The 25,453-nt window shown below is 39.6% G+C and overlaps 1 protein-coding gene and 1 long non-coding RNA gene across 7 annotated transcripts; one reads left to right on the top strand and one right to left on the bottom strand.

Moving 5' to 3' along the window:
* Positions 1–4,057: 4,057 nt before the first annotated feature.
* LOC122640295 (probable WRKY transcription factor 20) lies at positions 4,058–24,452 on the top strand. Of its 6 annotated transcripts, none has more exons than XM_043833446.1 (8): positions 4,059–4,439; positions 5,584–5,763; positions 19,591–20,143; positions 20,256–20,424; positions 20,514–20,675; positions 22,622–22,749; positions 23,455–23,879; positions 24,169–24,452. In XM_043833446.1, exons 1-7 carry the CDS (start codon positions 4,104–4,106, stop codon positions 23,832–23,834), a joined length of 1,908 nt encoding a protein of 635 aa, XP_043689381.1. In that variant the 5' UTR covers positions 4,059–4,103; the 3' UTR covers positions 23,835–23,879; positions 24,169–24,452. The 6 variants fall into 6 exon arrangements, 5 of the variants coding, with proteins under 5 accessions (XP_043689382.1, XP_043689381.1, XP_043689384.1 ...); XM_043833449.1 differs by lacking the exon at positions 24,169–24,452 and having other exon boundaries at positions 19,591–19,710; positions 19,795–20,143; positions 23,455–23,909; XR_006329641.1 differs by having other exon boundaries at positions 4,060–4,439; positions 23,455–23,951; positions 24,169–24,394.
* On the bottom strand, positions 5,686–18,845 carry LOC122640297. The gene is made up of 3 exons (XR_006329642.1): positions 18,835–18,845; positions 15,117–15,122; positions 5,686–5,771 (listed from the first exon to the last, which is right to left on the bottom strand). It is a non-coding gene; the product is annotated as an uncharacterized LOC122640297 (long non-coding RNA).
* Positions 24,453–25,453: the final 1,001 nt, after the last annotated feature.

Genomic DNA, 25,453 nt, shown 5'->3' with positions numbered 1-25,453 from the left:
ATGCTCTAATGACAAATCTCTCCCCTGGGTATTGAGTAATAACTCTCCCCTCCTCTGCGTTAACAAGATTCTTTCAACCAGACCTAGTCCGTTAAAAATGATTGTTAAGTGATGGAAAAAGACTATATTACCTTTTCACAGTTTGTCTTGAAACATTCTAACTTCTCTCTCCTTGCTCTATCTTCTCCAACCTTCAGATAAGAGAGAGTGAAGATGAGGAGCTGAAACAGCCCCTGTTCCTTCTTCTTGAGTATCCCATGCCCTTCCTCCTTCCTCCTCCAAATCTTAAATATCATAAACCTGAATCTAACCTGAGAGGAGAAAAATCCCATAAACCCACCAACCCCAATCAAGATCACAACCGAAGCAACCAACAGAGGTAGACCTCACCTTCCCCAAATCGTTTCCCCAAAACCTGCAAACCCAAAACGAAATACTTCCAAAATTAAATAAAAAAAGAAGAGATAAAGTTAACAAATTCTGATGGAATTAGCTACCTCTTAGAGAACTTGTGTCGTGAGGCTATTTCCATGTTCTTTGATGGATTCAAAGAAGAATCATCCCACTCAACTTCAAGCATTTGCGCACCATAAGCCACTTCAAACGAATCAAACCCCATTGTTGAAATCGTCTACAATAGTTGAAAACTCAAGAAAGTTTTCATCAGATGGAGGCAAAGTGTCCAGACCCAGTCCGACTGTTGAAAACATGAAGAAGAGCACTCAAACCCGGCAGGCCACTAGACAGATGGGTTATGAGACAATCTCAATTAGACTCAAAATCCCATCTGTCCGATTGCACAGCAACAACTCAGATCCCAACGGAGATGAAGGAACCAGAGGGAGAAATGACAAAAAATTTGCAATTTTTTGAGATTCAAAAGGAGGGAATCATGGTTTTAACCTCTATCAACATAGGAATCCCAAGTCAAAACATGCAAGAGGTTACTGAATCCAAATTCCTCTTCACCGAATTGGGTTTGAAACCCTAAGAAGGGAAGAAATTACAAAAAAATAGGAGAAATGAGTAGTGATTGTGGTTCTGAGAAGGGTTCATAACCCATTCATCTCTTCCTCTAACATAGATTGAAGTTTTGAGAAGGGTTCAATGAGGATATGGGAGAAATCCTAAATTGCAAATCCCAAAGCCTCTGGTTTTTTGGATCTCTTATGCTCTCACTGTTTCGTTCTCTTTCTTCTTCAAACGAAGAAGAAACCTGCTGTCTGAAAACCCTTTTTGTTTTTTGGGCGAAGTCTGAAAACCTTTATTGCTTTTGAAAACCAGAGAAACCGATCTCAAACCCCTTTGTATCTATCTCTCTTTCTTTCCCTCCCTCCCTCTCTCTGTGTTTTTTGGAAGAAAACTAAACGAAGAAGACGATGGAAGAAGAATCGAGAAATGGGGAAGAAGATGACAGTGCTGGGAGCCTGTCCTCTAGCTTAGGGGTATTATTGTAATCTAAAAAATATAAGGGTAGTTTGGGGTTTAAATAAATATATTTAGGGTGATGTCATTACTTAACAATCATTTTTAATGGAATGGGTACGGTTGATAGAATTTTGTTAATGCAGGGGAGGGGAGAGTTATTACTCATTACCCAGGGGAGAGGTTTGTCATTAAAGCATAATTGAGGGAAGGGATAGTAATTTACTCTTTTTTTATTGAAACAGAAGTATGAAACATTAATTGAAATTATTTATTTTTTTAAATAATTGTTTATTTATACCATTACATATTTATTATTATCAGTAATAAGTAATGATTGTCATTATATATTACTAATATTTGTTTCTATTTAAACGGTTTACCATCGGTTAAATGGTTTGATTTAGTTTAAACCATTTACCTAAACGATATCAATTTTAAAAGGGAAAATATCATCCCCCTCCCCTATAAGTTTGCCTAATATCAATCCAATACCAAGTTTTGAAAAATATCTACCCCCTCCCCTACTTTATAAAGATTATATCAACCGTACCCTAACCATTAAAAACGACCATTCACTGATGACATGGACAGGTCTAATTTATCTAAAACCCCAAATTACCCTTAAGTTATTTTAATTCCAATTTTACCCCTCCAATCCCAAAATCCCCTCTCTCTCTCTCTCTTTTTTTTTTTTATCGTCTTTCTGTCAAAATCAAATCCCATTTTTCGTCTTTTTTCTATTTTTCTTCTTCATTGTTCACAAGTTTCTTCTTCGTTGCAGGGAGTGTTTCAGGTTTCTCCGACTTCTTCTTCTTCTTCTCCATTCACAAGTTTATCCGTTTGGGTTTCTTTTTGGAAGATCCGGATCTGGGTTTCCGTTTATCTTGGAATGAAACCCAACCAAAACCAAAAGAGCCATGGAGAGGAGAATGTGTGAAAAGCATCGTGTATGCGAGCCTCGACGCCATTCTCACCTGCTTCACCCTAATCTCTTCCATCGATGCCATTGTCACCTGTTTCGCCCTCATCTCTTCCATCCCACAACCACCGCACCCGGAAAAAAAAAGACAAAAAACCAAACTTCAAAGAGGGTGTCTCTTTCTAGTTTCTACACCTCCACTTATTCTAGATCTTAGTTAGGAAGTTGGGACCTCAGCCTTCCTCAGCCCACGTTGATTCCATCCCAAACCCATATGCCTTCCATTTTTCTAATCCAATCTATTATTTAGATTTCTAGATTTTCAAAAGGAAAAAAATTGCAAACTTATATTAAATAATACACAACTTCGTCACCCGAGCCAAGCGCACCGGATTCCAACTAGCAACACTAGGAAGTTGCAGCACCTTCAAAGTTCAAACCTCCGACTTTTTCAGAGGAATCTCTCCTTCTTTCTCTCACTTCCTCTTGAAATTTGACAGATCCATCGCGCCCAGTAGATTGGAAGGCTAATCAAAAGAAGAGAAACAAAACCAGGAATCCAAATCTGACGAAACGATTTGAGGGAAAGGATGTAATTAAAGAGACGAAAACCAGATTAATCAACCTCCTAGTTGTAGTCACCAACCATAAACAAAAGAAAAGCAAAAAAAAGATCAAATGGATCGGAGTTCAATCATTCAACAATTCGGCGAAAGGAAAAGATTTTTTTTGGGGTAGAAGTAAAAGGGTAATATAGTCTTTTCATTAGCAAGAGAGAAAGACATATGCTTTCAATAGATATTAAAAAGGGTAATTTTGTCTTTACATAGTTTTTTTTAACACCGTTACATATTTAGGGTACGGTTGATATAATCTTTGTAAAGTAGGGGAGGGGATAGATATTTTTCAAAACTTGGATACTGGATTGATATTAGGCAAACTTAGAGGGGAGGGGGATGATATTTTTCCATTTTAAAATCAAAACAAACAATTTATTAAACAATTTCACAGTTTGGGTGTAAACAAATCGGTTCGATTTTGGCACACAATTTCGATTTGATTTTGACACCCTTAATTGCACACATGCTCCCATTAGTCCCATGCTGGTGCGAGGCCATGTGAGAAGGTAAAGTTCTCTTGCCCTTTGTTTCAAATAATAAAGTTTTATGTTAAACCATAGGGAGACAAAAACACTAATCTTGTTCCTTGACGTGCACTTGCGTTCAGACACAGTCCAACACTAAAAGACCGGTGCACATCTGGTCCTTTCCGTCTTTCTAGGAGACTGTGTTGGTCTTTTCGCATTGAACCGTGTCTGGGCACTCTGGATGGTAGGGACCGGTTATTAGTTCTTTTTCCTTAAACCATAACTCGGACCATAGACTCGGAGCCCGAACCGACTGACAAGCCAGGGGCAGGGGACTGCACCAGTGAAAATTAAAATCCACCATTACTGAGGGATATTTTAGACACGGAAAATAAATTTTGAGGAGAATATCGTAAGATGATCTCTTAATCAGTGAGAGAGAGCGCAAGTCAACTGCGTCATCTCCTGACTATAGTCCTGAAGTCTCCTGACTTCTGAGCGGCTGACAAAGCCACAAAAACACACAACCAGACATTAAAGTACCAAAAATGCCCTCATAAACACAAAATCTAACAAAATCCATCGTTCCTCTCCCGAATTCCGATTCACACTATAGCTCTTCTCCTCACTTCTCTCTCTGTATCTCTCTCCGTCATTCTGTTCTTGATAATGGCTGAGAATGTCAAATTTGAACTTGAAGATTCACGAATAAGGTCTTATGAAGAAGGATCTGCTACTTGTGAGCTTCGATTTGAGGATTCTGATGGAGATAACGGATTCATTTCGAGCTCTACTAACTTCTTCGATGGCGAAGATTCGAAAGGCAGTGATTTTCCCGTGAAATTGGATTACAGGACTTTTGCAGCTGCCGGATCGAACGCTGCTAAGTATAAATTGATGTCACCTGCCAGACTTCCCATCTCACGATCGCCGTGTTTGACGATCCCTCCTGGCTTGAGCCCGACTACTTTACTCGATTCCCCTGTTCTTCTTTCCAACATGAAGGTTAGGGCTTTCCCTTAAATTTATCAACAATTTATAATTTCGTATTATTATTAGTTGAAGCACCGTTTAGGCGTAATGATATGATCTGACGATTTAGGTTTCTATGGTATCATTTACTACTGTTTGCTCTCCCTCCCACTCACACACTCAAACAAAGGCGCACAAATTTAAGGGAAATAAATTGTCACACTTGTTGCTATTTTTAGGACGTAATCATATGCTGTCAGTGATAGCGAATCGAATGCTCTCATCATTAACTATTGAAGCTTCGATATCTCTTAATTCATTCGTGGGCACTATATTGGAATATTGTTGTGTTTAGTGGTGTATTAATATGGTAATAGTTTCGTCTTTCTTTTGGAGTGTGAACTGCAAAAGTTGGTGGATTTCAGCTGAGGCCGTTAGTTAGATTCTGATGCTGGCTTTACGCTATTCTGTTTTGGTTCCTTTATGCTGGTATATTATTGTCTGACGTTTTTAAATACCTGTCTTTTATGTTGACTTGCATTAAGAATCTGTCTTTCTCTTAAATCGACCACCTTTTCTTGTTTCTGAGGGAAGTGCATTGTAAATTCCTTTCTAGGGCGTTTGTCTTGGCCCAAGTTCAGTATTGTATGCATAAAGAAAAAGATTAATTTACATAAATAGGGATTTCCAAAGAGTCGTCGAAAAACATGAGCAACAGATCATTGTAGGAGTATTTCAAATTATGGAGAAGGAAGTGAGCAAAGAGGTATTATGTAATATATTTTACAGATCTTTCAAGGGTCTTTGTCAGAAATCATCTTATACATGTTGTTCTACCTTTTCTATTCCTCTGCCTTAGTGCCTTTGATTGCATATGATGTATGGTTATTTGATTCTGGATTGCTGTGTTATTTCTTCTTATTGTCAGTGAAAGGGATTTCTAACTGGATTTTTAAGATGCTGCCCAGCCGTTTCTTTTTCTCTTTGCTCTTTCCCTTTTCCACATCTTATTTGGAGATAGAAAATAGAGGAATGGTTTCTGGTTATGGAACCATAGGGGCCGTGAATAATCTGTTGATTCCATTTTTCCTTTTTTACATTTCTGAATCATGATTCAGTTGCGGAGAGAGTCTTCTCAATCAATAACTTTTTGTTACTTCACCTCTTTGTCTTGCAGGTAGAGCCTTCCCCAACTACTGGTACCTTTTCCAAGCCTCGAATCATGCAGCCTGCTGTTGGTACTGCCACATTCTCTTCTACAGCAGACACTGCCAATGAAAGAACTTCTAACGACTTTGAGTTTAAACCCCATGTTAGATCAATCTCGGGTTCTGGCTTATCCTCGTTGGGAACTTTGGTAACTGCCTATGGATTGTTTGGTTGATTAAAAGATGTTCTAGCATCTGATATTTATATGTCTTTAAAATTATATTACTTTCAGTTCATTTGCTCCATCCATTAATGGTTGCTTTACATATCCCATTTCTCTATCTCTTTACTCTTGGGGTAGGGGGGAGGGATGGAGGGATTATGAATGATACACAGAGTGGGAAATTAGAAAAATGAATCATGTTTCCATTTCCAAGTAGCTAAAAGATTTGTAGACCATTTGTTGATCTCAATGTCAATTATTTGGATCTCATTGCTTATTTGGGATAATGAATACAAGGTTAATGTGTGGGTCCATTTTTTGAGAGAGGCCATCTCCTTTGGATAAGAATTCTTGCTTTATTTTGAAGCATACAGAAGCAAATGATAACCACGTCCTTACCTATCAACCCCCCCCCCCAAAAAAAAAGAAAAAAAAAGAAAAGAAAAAAGATAGCAGTATTCTTGAACTTTTGTTTAGGCTTTGTTTGTTTCCAGGTAAATGCCATGACGTGTTTTTAGCTGGAAACAAACAGAGCCTTAGAATCAATTGTTAAATGGTTAGGCCTGATTTTTACAGGTCAATGGAATCTATTAACTTTATGGAAAAAACAAATAGAGCAATATGATTCGATCCTTTTATTTTTCTTTCCACTCACTATTTTTTTGCTAATTTGATTTGATGGACAGAGTTTTGAGCATTTACTATATTGACCATAGATTGGAAGTCATTGCACGAATCTGGATTGCAGAGTTAGAATTAAAAAACAATAGATGGAAGAAACACTCTTGGGGCACATCCTTATACCAGGAGTTGGGGGCCTAGAGTATTGTTTAAGAAAAATTGAATCAAAGCAGATGGAGCAAATATTTTGACAGAGGCCTTTGCTTTTACTGAAGTCTTCTCCTTCATGTTCTTAAGGTAGAAAGTGTCAAGGTCTCCCAGTGCCTAGGGTGTGAGGTGCAAGATTAGAAGCTAACCTGACTGTGTTGTGTATTATCGTCAGCATGATTGCTGCGGTTGAAGGTGATTCTTGAGGCCTTTAGCATGTGCCCGTCAAAGTATTGTAGAAGAACCATTTCCCCATGATCATACTTAAAACTATTGCATTTACAGGAAAAAAAACTAGTTAAAAACCTTATTAACCAATATTCAGGCCATTTTCTTGGAAAATCATGCTGCTTGGTTCCCCATCCTCAGTAAGCAATCAGGAATATCGTTTGATGAAGCTGTTGGAGCACCCAAATTTGAGAAGCCCCTTAATTTGAAGCATAATTGGATTATGCCCATTTTTTAACTGTGTTGCCTATTATAATTAACTAAGAGAGTTTTTGTCAGCATAATATAAAAGAGCAAGAAGATAAGTTTTATAAGAATATAATTAGTCATTAATATACACAACCTGGGCCCTTATATGTGTAGATTAGAATATTTACTTTCATGTTAAAGGGGAGGGAGAGATGGGAAGAGAGAGCTGATAAGGGAAGAGGAAGGATGATGCAAACGGAGAATAGGTAAGTAGCATACCTGGATCTGGGAACAGAATGGCTATGTACAAGGACTGCATGTACTAGTTGGCTTAATTTTCTTGCCATACTTTGAATGCGTTTTTTGAGCCAAAATTCTTTACTAACAAAGGACTCGTCAGTTTTCTTTAAAACTGTGTACAGTTCTTTCTACAGGATGACACTCTAGAAAATGATAAAATCCTTCTTAAATTTTAATGGGTCTGGGTCCCTGGGAGGAGGGAGAAAGCTTCTTGTCTTAACCGAGACAATTAGTTTGCTTCCAATGGAGTCTTTGTTGCTGATGGTGTAGTTTTTTGTTACAACTGCTTATCTGAAAAGCTCGAACTGTTAAGTGAGGGCCACAACAATGTATATCAACACACAACAACACCCCATGTACGTGCAGGCCAACATACACGCACACGCACACGCACACGCACACGCACACGCACACGCACACGCACACACACACACACACACACACACACATACGACTCTGCACTGCACATGACACCATCACGTGGCACCAAGGGGGCACAACACAAATGATAGAAACCTAGGCCACACAAGGGTAAAATAGGGATTCCAGCAATGACCAGAATTGCAGGGCTTTTATAAACCAGAATTTAGTGGTCTTAGTTGTCTCACACGCAACCATACACTGTATGGGGGTATAACTCTGGTCCATGGGCTATTAGATGGGAGGGAACAAAGCCTTGAAGTATCTCCTCAATCCAACTGTTGGATCTGGTTTTATGACCAGTTCCAGAATTAGAAAGTAGATGAAAACAGGAATTAGAAACTAGAATAGCAATGGTGGCAACAGGAGTAGAAGGTCCAGCAAACAGTTTTAGGAAACAAATAGGTACACAAGGGAGGAACAAAAACTATCAGATAAACAAATAGGTACACAAGGGAGGAACAAAAACTATCAGAAATTAGAGTGATATAGAATTAGACAGTAGAAGGCATCAAATTAGTAGCTACTATACTAAACTAGAATTAGAAATTTAGGTACTGTAACTAATATCAGATTTCAAACAGAGAAATTAGTAAATAACTAAGAATAACAGCAGTTACTAATTTAGGAATACGAACCAGAATTAGTACTTGTATGGCAGATCGAAGGAGACAATCTTCCATCCTGCAGAATCAGAAATCGAAGAGCTGGGTGCTGTCCAACAGACCCTGTGATACACTTAGAAGTTCAATTAATTAGAGTTATTGTAATCTTTGGTTTCCTCCTGTCAATAGGATTTAGTAGGAAGTTGAGTTAATTTTGAATTCTGTTTCAGTTTAGATTGGATAGAGTTAGAGTCAAGTTATGTTTCAGTTATAGGATAGGATTAGGATTTCTTTTGCTTTAATCTATATAATAGCATGTAAACAACAATTCTTGGTGGGATTTGAGAATTGAATGAAGAAAATTGGTAACTGTTTACCTGTGTTGTGTGATCGTGTGCTCTTTCTCTCTGTCCCCTCCTTGATCGATTCAGTTCTTATTTCTTCTCTCAAATGAATGCTGCTCCTTTATTCCTCCCATCATCTTTTCTTCCTTCTTTTCCTGCTACTGTTTCCATACCAGGGCTGGATCGATATCTCTCGCAACTAACCCTTTTGATCTGAAGTTTTGGGAATCAGTTCGTATACTTAGGGCGATTAATCTACTTGCATCTCATCTCCTAAGTTTTCCTCTCCTGCGAGAACCAGATCTTGGATTATTTCTGAATCTGCAACTACTGCTAGGTTCTGGTTTCAGAAATTATCTTGAAAATCTTGCCTGTTATTCTGGCAGATCTCAGTCGGGATTGTGAATCTCATCTTTAAGTCCCATGTTAATTGGACTTGATTTGTGGTTGATGAGTTGATTCGTTAACATCAGCCATCACTTTAATGTTGGAGTCATGAGGAAGGAGAAGACATCAAGTCTTCTTATTTGCTTTTAAGGACAGACTTCTGAAATTCCACAAATCTCCTTATTATTTAACTTTCTTTTAAGTTTTCCCTCGTTTAAAATCCAATACAAGATTCATCGCTTTCTTTAAAATCTTAGTCACTATTACGTTCTTGATCCTGTTTACCATAGTTTTAAAGGTCCTGATTGTTCAAGAATTTACGAGATTGCCACTGTTCTTTTAAAATTGAGCTATTTATTATTTGTGGGCCATAATTATCAAGGCAGTAAGGTGACCAAGGCATTGGAGTCTTGGAGAGGGTCCAAAGCCAAGCTGACACCAACAAGGCGGGCCAAGGCCCCCGTCTAGGTGCCCAAGGTGACTAAGGATCCTGGACGCCTAGGCAACGCATTGATAACTTTGTTGTGGGCCGATAGTGATCCGATTTAAGGGTTATTGAACCTAGGATCGCATCAAATTGGTATTAGAGCGGAAATTTCTGGCAGTTACTAAGCATGACAAGTCACATCATAAATCCTGAGTTGCGTTAGTTATATCGGGAACTAGCTGAGAGTCATTGGGAAGTGAATACGAACCAACAGAAGACTGAGGCCAGGCTTGATAAGTTCATAGAAGAAACACACAACCTCTTTATAGAGTTTCATGCTTTCATGAGAAGGGCTGACAAACAAGAAGCTGGACCGTCTACACCAGTTCAGTTTGGTGCCTTAGTGCCTTACAGATTGAAGAAACACCTCTGAGACGGCAACCCGATCCGACTATACCCCAGGATATGACACGACAATTTTCAGACAGGGACTATGGCATCAAGGTTGGTGAGAAGGGGCTAGAGGGATTTCTTGATTGGCTTACTAAGGTTGAGAGGATTTTCATTTATAAATCCCTTTCTGGACAAGAAAAGCGTGAGGTCATCCTCACCAAGTTTATTGGGTATGCATGTTCGTGATGACATACTAGATTCAAGGCTCATCAGAAGACTTGGACCTGTTACTAGTTGGGAGCTCATGAAGCAGATTCTTAACGAGAAGTTCGTTCCTCCAATTACGAGAAGTAATTATTTCACAAATTGCTCAATTTTCAGCAAGGCAACAAGGATATGGATACCTACATGATAGAGTTCCACAAATTATCTTTGAGGTATCGACTTCAGGAGACGAACCAACAACAGGTTCTGAGATATATCAGTGGGCTGAGTACTGAGATCCAACTAGAGTTGGCTAACACTGATTTCAGGTCCATTGATGTGGCAGTTGCTTATGCCAAGACAACTGAAGAGAAGTACAATTATTTGAAGAATATGCTCAAAACTCCTTTAGCTTATGAACCTCTACCACGGATTGAAGAAAAGAAGCCTAAGTCCCGCAGAGTGGAAAAAAAGAAGCCAAATGTTATTATAGGCAATGATTGGTTGAAGAACATTGTGTGCCGTAATTGTGTCGAGAAGGGTCACTTCGGCAACAAATGTCCTAACAAGTCTCATCTTTTGTGAATGTAGTAGATATGCAACTAACAAAGGAGGATGGTGATGATGTTACACCTGATTTATACCCTTATCCTTTTGATGATGATCTTGATGATGACGAAGTTGAAGCTCACTCCACTGATCTTACATCTTTCCCAAATAGACCAATTGATAAAGCTCCCCTCTTCAGACTGGATGGTATTCTTCTATACGGTGTTGGTTCTACAAATGTCCATATTGTTGTTGATACTGGAACAAAAGCCAATTTTATTTTTGCTGATTTTGTTCGAGCACACAACCTTACACATAAGCAACTCTTCAAGAAGATTTATGTGCGAGGTTTTGAACCTACACTCGAGAAGAGGCCACTGCAATAGTTCGAGTACACTTAGAGTTTGTGCCGTTACAGTACTATGTGCATTTCTCAGTCACTCCGTTGGCGCATTGTGCCATTCTTCTAGGGTGACCTTGGCAACGACATGCTGGTATTCTCTACAATTGTGCACGGAACACCATCAGGGTAAAACAAGGAGGCAGTACATGCTTGATGTCGCCACACGCACTATCAGACATGCCTTGTCGGCGACAATCTCCTCCTCCAGTTATGAGCCACTCTCCCCTCCCTACTCATGACTGTGTTCCCCGAGATACATGCCACCCTAGGGTCAAGATAATTACAAGGTAATGTAGTCCTAGAATAGGAATTAATCCCACTAGGAACCAAGTAGAACCAAGCTTAGGGTAAGCCTGCTGTTTAGGGCTGATTAGGGGCTGTTTTAGGGCAAACTTAGGGTTTAGGATGGGAATTTGGGAATGGGGTTTATAGGGTTTTAATCTGCAGGTTTAGAGGGTCATTATGGTATAAAAATATCTGGATTTGAATAAGTTTTAATTTCCTGCAGAAATTAGGGTTAGGTTTCGGGTTTTGTAAATAAGGTAAACAACTAAAATTATGGTTTAAAGTTGGATTTAGGGGCAGGGGTTAAGGTCGACTGTTAGAGGGGCTAGGGGGAAGATTCGGTTGCAATATGGAAGGTTTCTGATGGCTGAATGTGTCCCAGCAGAAAATTAGGGTTTTTAGGGTTCAATGGAGAAGAGGGATCTTAGGGTTTTGATGGACAGAATGGGCAGCAGCTAGGGTCGAGTGGAGATGGTGATGAGGGGAAGTTGTGGTCCAAATCTGATCAGATTCCAATGGAGGAGCAGATCTGAATCAGAGTTTAGAGTCTTCTAGGGTTTATGAAAATAGGACAGAAGAGAAAAGGAATTGATTGGGGAAGGGAAGAAAGGATAAACAGAAAATAATAAATTCAAACTCACTCTCGAATCCTCTAACAGCAGTTTGAATGGTTGAAGGATGAAGCCACCTTCGAAGAAAGAAGATCCTCCCAGCCGTCACGGCGTAAGGAGTCAACCGTTCCACCAGTCCCTTTCCACCTTGATTGAACCACAAGGATGCACACTCAACGAGCAACACTCAACAGAGCAGGGCAGCAACTATGGCAGCAAACAAAAAGCTTTTCATTAATCAAATTCGTGTTTCAGGCTTTGCCCCCTTACAACCTTATATAAAAGACTCAAAAATAGACTTCTACTCTAAAAAGGAAAGGCCTAACCCAATCCCTAACCTATTAGATAACTTAAACTGATTAGGAAACTAAAATAGACTCAAAATAGAGTCCTAATGACTTAAAAACAACTTAAACTACTTAAAATAAAGAAGATTCCCTACTAGCCAATAGGATATAAGAACCTCTTAGCCAATAGGATCACTTCACTTAAATTAGACCAATTGAACCAATTGGATGCAACCAATTCTAAACCGGTTCAATCTAAAAATAGGAAAATAAACTAAGTATTGGGCTAATCCCGTATGCAACCTATATGCCCCTAGTTTAGGCTCATTAAAGTGGCCTAATACATAAAAACCCTTGGGAACAAAGGCCCAACATGTATATAACCCAACCCTAGGCCTATTTCTAAAGAAATAAGCCCTATTTGGTGATCATTCTGCATCACAAGGGTATCTTGAGTTTGCGACCTAACTCGACAGAGTTGAGTTCTTATATGACCGGGAGAGTTGATGCAGTTAGAAGTTCAATTAACTAGAGTTATTGTAATTTTTGGTTTTCTCTTGTTGATAGGATTTAGTAGGAAGTTGACTTAATTTTGAATTTGGTTCAGTTTAGATTGGATAGAGTTGGAGTCAAATTATTTTTCAGTTATAGGATAGGATTAGGATTTCTTTTGCTTTAATCTATAAAATGGCATGTAACCAATGATTCTTGATGAGATTTGAGAATGGAATGAAGAAAATTGGTAACTGCTTACTTGCGTTGTGTGACCATGTGCTCTTTCTCTCTGCCCCCTCCTTGATCGATTCAGTTCTTATTTCTTCTCCCAGGTAAATCCTGCTCCTTTATTCCTCCCTTCATCTTTTCTTTCTTTATTATTATCTTCTGGTCTTCCTTCTTTTCCTGCCACTGTTTCCTTACCGGGTTGTAAAGGGCTGGATCAATATCTCTCGTAACTAACCCTTTTGGTCGAAGTTTTAGGAAACGATTTGCTTCCTTAGGGCGATTAATCTACTTGCATCTCATCTCCTAAAATTTTCTCTCCTGCGAGAACCAGACCTTGGATTATTTCTGAATCTGCAACTACCGCTAGGTTCTGGTTTCAGAAATTATCTCGAAAATCTTGCCTGTTATTCTGGCAGATCTCAGTCGGGATTAAGAAGGGAAGGGATTGTGAATCTTATCCTTAAGTTCCATGTTAATTGGACTTGATTTGTGGTTACTGAGTTGAATCATTAACATCAGCTATTGCTTTTATCGTTGTAATCGTGAGGAAGGAGGACATCAAGTCTTCTTATTTGCTGTTATGGACAGACTTCTGAAATTATGCAAAACCCCTTGTTCGTTAAACTTTGCTTTAAGTTTTCCCCAGTTTAAAATCCAATACCAGATTCGTCCTTTTCTTCTAAATCTTAATTAATATTACGTCCTTGGTCCACTAACAATCTTAAGTGTGGTAAAATATTCATTTGTTTTGATATCTAAAATAATATTTTCATTCGGACCAATTTTGACAGCATTTGCGCATGCCAAATAAGGTTTGACCGGAACATAACTCCTTCAATATAAATCAGATTTAAGCAATCTTGGATTTGTTGGAAAGCTGGTTTTGTGCTCTACCTAATACAAAAAGTCCCATGTAAAATAAAATCATTTGATACCATGTTACAACCGCTTATCCTAAAAGCTCGAGCTGTTATGTAAGGGTCATAACAATGTATATCAACAGTTCAACACAACCACAGTTCTAATTAATCTTCCAAAAGGAGGTTGTCCTTGGGGTTAGTTCCAAATGAACTTCCATTGAGGTTAAGTTCCAAGGAGCTGACCTAAATGATGATGAGAGCATTGAAAATTGGTTGTCCCCTTCAGTTGAAGGAGAGTTTTAAATATAGTGAGTGTAGCAGAACTGAATCTAAAACCTAACCTGTAGCAAGACAACTAGAAGAAGAAAGCAAAGAAGAAGAAGAAGAAGAAGAAAAGAAGAGAGAGTAAAACCGAGAGAGAAAAGAAGACTTCTCATGATTTAGTTGAATTACTAAATCGTGAGAAAGATGTTTATTTATAATAAAACATTAATGAGTTACAACAGAAAACCCCAAAATACCCTTGAGACATAAAACTAATTAGAACTAACTAAAAGGAACCACAAAAGACATAAATAACCCCAAACACCTAAATACGATAATCTTAACACTCCCCCTCAAGCTGGAGCGTAGACATCACCAAGATCTAGCTTGGAACAGCCACTTGCAAACTGTGGTCGAAACAAAGCTTTGGTAAACATATCTCCAAGCTGAAACTGGGACCGAACAAAAGGAGTAGTAATCAACTTCTTTAGAACAGCATCGCGAACAACATGACAGTCAACTTCAATGTGCTTGGTTCGTTCATGAAACACCGGGTTGTTGGCAATATAGATAGCAGCCTGGTTATCACAGTGCATCTCCATGGGCTGATCACTAAATAACCAAGCTCATGAATAAAGAACGAACCCACATCAATTCAGCTTTGTGTGAGCCATAGCTCGTACTCGGACTCTGCACTGGGCGAGCAATGAGTCTGTTTCTTGCTCTTCCAAGTAACTAAGTTACCACCAAAGAAAGTACAATAACCAGAGTAGATCTACGATCACCATCAGAACCAGCCCAATCGGCATCAGAAAATCCAACAATGCTAGTGTGTCCATGACGGCGATAGACAAGCCCTTTGCCAGGAGCACCCTTAAGGTAACGTAAAATACGACACGCAACTTCCCAATGAACTTGCTTAGGTGTCTGCATGAACTGACTGATAACACCCACAGCAAAAGAGATATCAGGACGAGTAACTGTAAGATAGATAAGTCTACCGACCAGGCGTTTATAATGGTGTGGATCACTAAAGGCTGTGTCATCAGAAGCACCAAACTTGACATGAGGATCGATAGGAGTATCAATAGGTTTACAACCCGTCATACCTGACTCATTAAGTAAATCAAGAACATACTTCCTTTGGGACAAGCTTAGACCGCGAGAACTGCGAACAACCTCAATGCCAAGAAAATACCGGAGGTTACCCAAATCCTTAATCTGAAAATTGTCGAGTAGATATGTCTTCACCTGTGCAATCCCAGAAGCATCATTACCAGTGATAATAATATCATCAACATATACTGCTAAGATGACCACATTAGACCCCTATCGTCTAACAATGATAGAGTGATCAGAGTAGCATTGAGAAAATCCACAACTAGCAACAACACTGCTAAATTTATCAAACCAGGCACGGGGAGACTGTTTCAGTCCATAAATTGCCTTATGAAGGCGACAAACTCGGACACTATCCTCCCCCTAAGCAACATACCCAGGAGGTTGCTCCATATACACCTCCTCCTGCAGGTCACCATATAAGAAAACATTCTTCACATCCATCTGAAAAAGGGGCCAGTCAAGGTTAACAGCCAAAGAAAGCAAGATACGAACTGAATTCAGCCGCGCAACAGGAGAGAAAGTCTCAAAGTAATCGACCCCATAGGTCTGGGTAAACCCCTTGGCAACCAAACGGGCCTTGTGCCGCTCCACAGTACCATCGGGATTGTACTTCACCGTGTACACCCAACGACACTTAACAAGATCCTTACCAGGTGGGAGATCAACCAAAGACCAAGTCTTACGAGAGATGAGAACCTCCATCTCCACATCCATAGCATTTTTCCACTCAAGGTGAGACATAGCAAGGGTATAAGAAGAGGGAATAAAAGTAGAATGTAATGCTGTAGCAAAAGCACGAGAATATCCAAGAAATAAACACTTAACAGCCCGAGGAGATAACTTATCAAGCCCGGGGCGAAGCACATGAACAGATCATTGACACCAAAAAACACGAGGAGAAAGAGAGACAACAGCCCGACCAGGAAACACTATTTTGAAAGGAATTTGATTATTTAGAACAGATGAAGGCATACGATTAATTAGAAAACAAGCTGTCAACACCGCATCTGCCCAATAGAGTTTGGGAACATGCATATGAAACATAAAAGAACGAGCGACATCTAACAAATGGCGATTCTTGCGCTCGGCCACACCATTTTGTTGGGGTGTATAAGAGCAAGAAGTTTGGTGAAGAATGCCATTGTCAGAACAAAACTGAGAGACCTCACGCTGAATTAATTCAAGGGCATTGTCAGTACGCAAAGTTTTTAAAGGAACACCAAATTGAACTCGAATTTCATTATAAAACTGTTTGAAGATAGAAACAAATTCAGATCGATCCTTCAAGAGGTACAGCCACGTCATCCGAGAATGATCATCAATAAAACTAACAAAATAAGAAAGCCCTAACCGACTTTTGACCCTACAAGGACCCCAAATATTCGAATGAACCAACTAAAATAAAGTACTCCTAGACTTTGGACTCAAAGGAAAAACAGTACGATGATGCTTGCCAAGCTCACAAGTTTCACACTCGATACGGGAGACAGACTTGCAACTGGGAACAAGGTGTTGTAGCTTAGATAGAGAAGGATGTCCTAGCCGATAGTGCCAATGTAAAGGAGATACGCCAGGAGAAGTAGCAACCGCTGCAGTGGATGTAGTCCCCAAATCAAAGTAATATAGGCCTCCCTTCTCATACCCGCCACCAATCTTCGTCTTTGTTGCAAGATCCTGAAAGACACAATAAGAAGGGTGAAAGGTTATAGAACAATTCAAAGTTTTAGTTAATTGACTAACAGACAAAAGATTAAGAGGAAGCTTGGGAACATGGAGAACATTAGTTAAAGATATGTCAGAAGACAAGGAAACTTTCCCATGACCACTGATTGGTATAGAGGATCCATCTGCAATAGAAATTCGGGATGACATAGAGGGCTGTGTGTAAGATGAAAACAAATTAGGCTTACCGGTCATGTAAGAAGATGCTCCGGAGTCAATGACCCACGGAGAGGATGAGGACGCGAAACAAGCAGAAGTACCTGAGTGGCCAAGGACAGCGGTAGATGTAGAAGAAGAAGCCTCAAGTTGCTGGACTCGTTGTAAGAGTTGAGAGACTAGATCATTAGAAGAATTACCACCATCAGTAGAGGATCCCGGGGCAGTGTCGGAAGAGTGCACAGAATCAGCCCCATCATCAGATACAACAGAGTTTGCAAATTGCTCACGGGCCCACTGTGGTTTGCCATGTTTGAGCCAACACTGATCAATAGTATGATTAGACCGATTACAATGAGTGCACCATCGAGAACTAGCATCAACAGAACCAGAACCAGCAGTGTTAGACATATTCCCACGACCTCCAGAACCAGCTCCACGACCACGCCCAAAAGTAGAACCACGACCGCGAGAAGAGGTACCACCACCACCACGACCACGCCCTCTAGTAGAAGTGAACAGGGCAGAATCATCTTTGTTGGTAGGAGCTGAATCAGACTTCACCACTGAAGGGAATACAACTCTCTGGAGCCGACAATATGCTTCATTCATAGAGGGGATCTTCTCTCCAGTCAACAATTGACTTTTGGGCACATCCCCTCCAATGAACTGTAATACTCACCAAGGGATTTTCCATCTTGTTTAAAAGAGAAGAATTTCTCATAGAGATCATAAATTCGAGACAGATTTGTATCTTGAGAGTAGCTTTGCTTGAGTTCTTCCCAAACACCCTTGGCAGTTTTATGGAACATAACATTAGAAGCAATGGAGGGTTCCATGCTATTCCAAAGCCAGCAAAGAACGGTTGCATTCTCAGCCTTCCAATCATCATATTTGTCATCAGTGGATGGCAGAGGGTCCATGGTAAGGTATTTCATCTTCCGGCGAGCAGTGATATAGACCTCAAAGGCTTGAGACCAAAGTAGATAATTAGAAGCACCATTCAGCTTCACACTGGTAATCTGAATGTTAAAGTTGTCGGTAGAAGACTTAGTATCAGCCATTAGGGAAATTAATAGATGCAAACACCAATGCGACAACAGCCCAAAAGAAAAGAAACAAAAACCCTGATCAGGGTAAAATCAATAGCCTTGAAGAGTAGGGCAGAACAGCCCAATACAGAAGTATAATCTTCGATAATAACCAGCACTAATGATGTATAATCACTGTAAATCCAGCAGCAAGGATGAAGAACAGATCCCAGAAAAACAAACAAATCGATTTCCTCAGAATTTTGGAATATCGATTGTCAGGGTTTTAGAGCAAGCAAGGAACCAATCTTCAAGGGCTTCGAACAGCAGCAGGGACACACACAAGCAGTTGCAGCATAGCAGAGAACTCTAGTCCTTCATGAATATATGACTAGAGTTCAGATCAATATAAGCAGCATATGGTTGCTGTAGACCACGATATAAACAAAGAAGTGAAAACCCTTCAAAACAGCAGGAGCAAGGAGAATCTCGTGGATCAGAATTCAATGCTCTGATACCATGTGGCAGAACTGAATCTAAAACCTAACCTGTAGCAAGACAACTAGAAGAAGAAAGCAAAGAAGAAGAAGAAGAAGAAGAAAAGAAGAGAGAGTAAAACCGAGAGAGAAAAGAAGACTTCTCACGATTTAGTTGAATTACTAAATCGTGAGAGAGATGTTTATTTATAATAAAACATTAATGAGTTACAATAGAAAACCCCAAAATACCCTTGAGACATAAAACTAATTAGAACTAACTAAAAGGAACCACAAAAGACATAAATAACCCCAAGCACCTAAATACGATAATCTTAACAGTGAGAATGGTGGAACTGGATATGTGTAGACAACTAGAATAAGATTGAGTAGCTTCATTAAAGATTATAGGCATATGTTCGATGGAACCAAAAGAGAACACATGACTATTGAAGAATCAAAAGCTTATGACTTATGAGAATATAGGAAAGGCCTTGCACTTTAACTGAAGGAACAATGCCCAACCAGGGCATCATGTCAATGTAGGCTCTGCATGAATATGGCCGTATCCAATTTTTAGACTTTGGATACCATCACCAACCTCGAACCCACAAAACAGAATATGGCACTATCCAATTTATGGGAAGGGGTTTGCTGCCAGGCTGCATGGCCTTTGCGCCAGTGCGGGGATCAATGGGAGCGCACACACATGCATCCAAGGGGACTGGTGGGGTGGTCATTTCACTGCCCCATGGGAGAGGGCGTAGAGGGACGCTGCCGGGCAGCGTTCTTTTACCCTAAACTTATAGAGTAGTTTCAGTAGAGAGTTTCATATATAAGTGGCACATTTGTACCATGTGTGCTCCTTTTGTGCATGATAAACACTTGGTTCCCAAAGCATTGTATCTTAGTAGTTTTATAAGTATTTGCTGTGATGGAAAATACTTCAGAACATTTTTTCAGGTATCAGTTCTCTAACTTTCTTTATTGTTTTCAAGGCTTCTGCAGCTGAGTCATTTGTGCAAGTCCAAGGTCAATGCCAGCCTCAATTGTGTGTGAAGCCACTTTCAACCGAAAATGAAAATGTGACAGCCTCATCGCATGAACTGAAACTATCTGTAAATGCTCCACATCCACCGATTCCCTTGGTTAATTCCAGGGAGACTGCATCTTTGCAAATTGCTTCTGGTGAATTTCCACAGAATCATTCATCAGATAGCAGGATCCAAGCATTGCAGTCAGATCATAAAGACACCAATCTTTCAATCATGGCTACGAAATTGTCAGATGATGGATATAACTGGCGAAAATATGGGCAGAAACATGTGAAAGGAAGTGAATTTCCGCGAAGCTATTACAAATGTACGCATCCTAACTGTCAAGTGAAAAAGCAATTTGAACGATCTCATGATGGACAGATTACAGAGATTATATATAAGGGTAGCCATGATCATCCTAAACCTCAACCTAGCCGCCGGTTGGCAGTTGGTACAATTTTGTCCATCCATGAAGAAAGACTGGATAGGTTTTCTTCCCTAACAAGCACAGACGGTAAGTTAAAGATCTTCACTAATGATTTGCAATTTTGGCACTTCCTTTTAGTGAATAAAGTACTTGATATTGTTTTTCCTTTCTTGTCTTCTTGACATGCTCATATTTGAAGACAAATCATCCAATGCACCTGGCCAGACATCTCATCAGATTGAGCCAAATGGTACACATGAGCTTTCTCCTGTCACCGCAAGTGACGATGATGTAGAGGGTGCAGCTGCACAATCAAACAGGATTGATGATGAGGTTGATGATGATGATGATCCTGAATCAAAGAGGAGGTGTATTTTGTTTGACCAAGATCCTTATTGAATTTTCTTTGATTAGTGTATCATTGAGCCAATGTGCTAATTGCCGGAACAAATTTAAGCAGGAAAAAGGACATTGGTTGTTTGGATGTTACTCCAATGGGTAAACCAACTCGAGAACCACGTGTTGTTGTACAAACACTAAGTGAGGTTGATATACTGGATGACGGGTACCGCTGGCGCAAGTATGGGCAGAAAGTGGTGAAAGGAAATCCAAATCCAAGGTATGTTCTCATATTGTTGATCATACATGAAGTTGAAGACAAAATTAGTTTAATCAGTTTGGTGTTTTCTTGCCTTTATTTTCTATAGCATACAACTCAACTGAATCAAACGTTACTGCAATTAAACTGGGTTGGTTACATGGATGTTTCGCCATTCAACTGTAGTTAAGTCATATTTTTTCATAACCTAATAGAATCCTTCTTCCCCCTTATTTCTTCCACACCTCTTCCTAGGTCAGTTGACCAATCTTGTAACTCCTTTAATGTGCACCATATCAGAGGGCGGACCTCGGTGCAATGGTACGGTTGCTCCATTGCGACCTAGTGGTTGCAGGTTCAAGTCGGTAAACAGCCTCTGCGCGAAGTGGGGGTAAGGCTGCGTACATTATGACTCTTCCCAGACCCCGCAGTGGCAGGAGCCTCATGCATTGGGTACGTCCTTTCTGTCAAATCATAAACTACCAGGTTTGGGGTTCAGTTTTTGATGAATAATGGAATTCTTATTATAGAAGAATTATCAGCATAAGAATGGAACAAGACACACAACAGAAAGGGCCAATGAGCTGAGTAGTCCCAACATACATAGTTGTCCGCCAACAGAAACTTGTTAATGCAATCCGGGATTCGAAAACACTGGTTTGGATTGCTTATGGGCCTCCCAAGTCTTAAACAAACAATGAGGCTAATGGAAGTTCTGTAATTAACCAGAATTTTAGAGGTCTACTAAGGTAGAAAAATGGGATGGGATTCAAAAGGAATTAGTTTTTGTTGATCGGGGCTAGACTAGGCAATAACAATAAATAAAGGATGTAACAGAATTAAGATAAAAAGTACTAGTATTTTGGGGAATAAGGTTAAGATGGTGACATAAAAAACATCACCAATGTCTTCTTCAACTTTGACACCACAGGACTTTGCGGTATTCCTATGTTTCAGGCAAGTGACCTTCGATTTGGCTCTTTTGAAGGTGGAGTTTCAGGCGTAGGTTCTTACTTCAAAGTAATCACATCAGCAACCACTAGTAATCCAAATCATCAACCAAATAAGGAGTACTGAGTTTCTGAAACCAGACTTGGCATTAGAAGGAAAGATAGGTCTCTGTGTCGATTTGGTTCTCACAACTGGATAAGGTTTAAGGGGTGAGGTCGGTCGCCCAGGGGAGGGCTACCTTCGACCCAAATCTCAGGGTGAAAGGGATACAGTACGAGGGAGATCAACTCCAAAGTTTGGGGCCGCCAGTACCACCCAGAACAGGATATCAGACTGACAAGAACGATGGAAGAAGAAACAAGAACAGAAGGACAGAAAAGAGGAAGAGAAGTAGCAGGAGGAACTAACCAGTGGGAAGGAGAACTCACCTTAGCAAGGTAGAATAGAGAGAGAGGAGTGAGGAACCACTGCCAACAAGCTGCTACTCTGCCATGTAGACAACACTAAAACTCCATATTTATGCTCTCAGAATATTTCAATGAATTACATGCATATTTGAAGATAAAACTCCTAGCTACTTTCTAAAACAAAGGTAGAACTCAAATAGGAAACTAACACCAAAGCACGAAAATCAATCTCCTACGTTTGCCAATCCTATCTAAGACACCCATATAAAAATATAACTTAAAATCTAAAATAACCCCAATCGCATGGCCTGGTTTGGTTAAAAAATTGGCTCAATGATGAACCAGACCTTTTCTCCTTCTTCTTTCTGTCTGCATCACTTATCAATGACACTTTAAAATTGGTTCAATAATTAATATGTTGTTGAATGTTGAATTCAGAGAGCCTGTGTGTGAACTACTTTCCTGCTACTTCATTTACAGATGGAAATTACAATATATGGATTATGTCGATACATTTTCAGAGATACATGTCGATGATCATCAGAGTAAAACTGCTTTTCTGGTTGTCTGATATTAATGGTTATTCTTAACCCCACTTGTGTTATGCAGGAGTTACTACAAGTGCACGAATGCTGGATGCCCAGTTAGGAAACACGTGGAGAGGGCATCACATGATCCAAAAGCGATCATAACCACATATGAGGGGAAACATAACCATGATGTACCTGCTGCTAAAAATAGTAGTCATCTTAGCAAGGAAGAATAGAGAGAGAGAGAGAGAGAGAGAGAGAGAGGAGTGAGGAACCACTGCCAATAAGCTGCTACTCTGCCATGTAGACAACACTAAAACTCCATATTTTTGCTCTCTGAATATTTCAATGGATTACATGCATATTTAAAGATAAAATTCCTGGCTACTTTCTAAAACAAAGGTAGAACTCAAATAGGAAACTAACACCAAAGCACGAAAACCAATCTCCTACGTTTGCCAATCCTATCTAAGACCCAATCGCATGGCCTGGTTTGGTTAAAAAATTGGCTCAATGATGAACCAGACCCTTTCTTCTTCTTTGTCTGCATCACTTATCAATGACACTTTAAAATTGGTTCAATAATTAATATGTTGTTGAATGTTGAATTCAGAGAGCCTGTGTGTGAACTACTTTCCTGCTACTTCATTTACAGATGGAAATTACAATATATGGATTATGTCAATACATTTTCAGAGATACATGTCGATGATCATTAGAGTAAAACTGCTTTTCTGGTTGTCTGATCTTTATGGTTATTCTAAACCCCACTTGTGTTATGCAGGAGTTACTACAAGTGCACGAATGCTGGATGCCCAGTTAGGAAACATGTGGAGAGGGCATCACATGATCCAAAAGCGATCATAACTACATATGAAGGGAAACATAACCATGATGTGCCTGCTGCTAAAAATAGTAGTCATGACGCTGCTGGAATTGCTCTTCACAACTCGGCTTTAAATAGCACGTTGAGGACTAGGCCAGAAGAAAGTGATACCATTAGCCTTGATCTTGGAGTAGGCTTTAGCTCAAGTCCTGAAAGTAAATCAATTGAGAAGCAGCAGACACCTGATATTCAGCCTGTTGAAAGTCACAACATTCCTGGTCCCGGTTGTAGTAGTATAATTCAACCAACACCTGTTTCAGCATATTATGGTGCTTTTAGGAGTGGCATGGAACAATATGCACCCAGGGAAGACTGGGTTGAAGGCTTTAGCTTTGAGACTACACCTTTAAATCATTCCTCAAACCCATACCAACAGAACATCGGAAGATTAGTATTGGGTCCGTAAGATTTTTCCGAAGAAAATAAAAGCAGCAGGTGTTCTTTGCAGAAGGCAAGTATCAATGTATCACTCAGTCAAGATCTCATTGTTCCCCATCAAATTAACTGTTGTTGCATTTATCATGTTAATTTTTTCACAAGCAATTAATTGCCTTCTAAAAGCTGCCTCTTGTGGTATATTTGATTAACCTTTATTAGCCAAAGACTTATTATGTACAAATGTGAAATCAATATGCTTACATAAAAAGGTTTCCAGTCAGACAATTGTATACTCACTATAGCACTTAAAGATTTCTCTTAAGAGGGATGTCTGATTTATTTTTGACAACTTTTAATTGCAGATCAACAAATTACAGCCCAACGGACGATTAACTTGAGCCGTTGATGTCTGATGCTCAATTACATGATGGAATTCTGTTTCGAGGAATTTATGGAATTTGTGGATTTATTTATGTGCCTGATCCATAAGCTCTGCTCAAAAACATGTAAGGAGCAGTGATGTGGGTCAACTCAGAAATTCTTGGTTTTGCCATTGGTCAATTTAGTGGTATTATGCTTACTAAACCATATGGCCTTGGACTTGAACCTCCAAAATGGTAAATATTCTCTACCATTTCTCAAGTCATTAAAGGGTAATGTACCTTGGAGGCTTGGGTGTTTAAAAAAATTTGAGAACCATCTAGGCTATGGTATGGATCTAATCATCTGTCAAAATTAGGGTCCAAAAGGACCGAGTGGTGGCAAAATTAGGGACCAACCCAAGTCCTAAGCAGGGATTGAAAATTTGGAATTGGATTGGCCCTGGATCCAGGTACAGATTCTAGGGTTAGGGTAGAATATGGCTGATTTGGGTTGATTACTAATCGATTCAGTCCATTTCTGATCCGATCTGGATCCCGATTCTGGGTTTTTGAACCCTAGTCTTGAGTCCTACCAAATGGTATTCTCCGTCAAGAATCAACCTTTGATGGTTCAAAGTTTTTAAAGTAGCAAAAAGTGTATTCGAAATTGGGTTTATTAATACCATGGGTTTTAACCTTATCATCACCAGACGTGGGGTGTTTTTTTTCTTACTTTGTAGGGTATGTACAAGTAAACAAGACAGATGGGCAGGGTTTTAGGTATCGGATTTGCTGATACAGAATAGATATTTATTTTATTTTTCTGTTGAAAAATTGATGTTTTGATCCTATATCGGTTGACACATATCGGTATCACCGGCGACGCGATTGATACCGGGTGAAACTAAATCCTTGTGGACGGGTAAAGCATCATCAATGGTATTTCAACTTATAACTATTCAATCAATGGTATTTTCAAAAACCTGAGCCTGTTGGACCAGATTAAGTAGTTTATTACATCCAACCACCCAACCCAAAGAAAAAACCATCAAAATAACTGATTTGCTTCAGTCTCCGGCTTGGAAAGAACTTGGTTCCAGTCCAATTTTTAGGGATTAAGTTCTTATTCACCTAGGGTGAAGAAATAATCTCCTCACCACTGATAATGTTACGTTGTGATTGGACTTTGGGTTCATTCTTAACTTCCATCCCCTTTTCTTTATGGTCTACAGTGTCTTCCAATCCAGAGGGTCAGATGGGGTGGATAAAAAGATTCCCTCTTTAC

The sequence above is a fragment of the Telopea speciosissima genome, chromosome 9, assembly GCF_018873765.1.
Source record: "Telopea speciosissima isolate NSW1024214 ecotype Mountain lineage chromosome 9, Tspe_v1, whole genome shotgun sequence".
Taxonomy (NCBI): domain Eukaryota; kingdom Viridiplantae; phylum Streptophyta; class Magnoliopsida; order Proteales; family Proteaceae; genus Telopea; species Telopea speciosissima.
This window is presented reverse-complemented; position numbering and strand designations above follow the sequence as displayed.

Excerpts from the sequence above, each read along its gene's own strand:
- LOC122640295 (XM_043833446.1), top strand. The coding sequence starts at position 4,104 with ATGGCTGAGAATGTCAAATTTGAACTTGAAGATTCACGAATAAGGTCT. Across the intron at positions 5,764-19,590 it reads TATCCTCGTTGGGAACTTTG|GCTTCTGCAGCTGAGTCATT; the intron begins GTAACTGCCTAT and ends ATTGTTTTCAAG. Across the intron at positions 20,144-20,255 it reads TTCCCTAACAAGCACAGACG|ACAAATCATCCAATGCACCT; the intron begins GTAAGTTAAAGA and ends TCATATTTGAAG.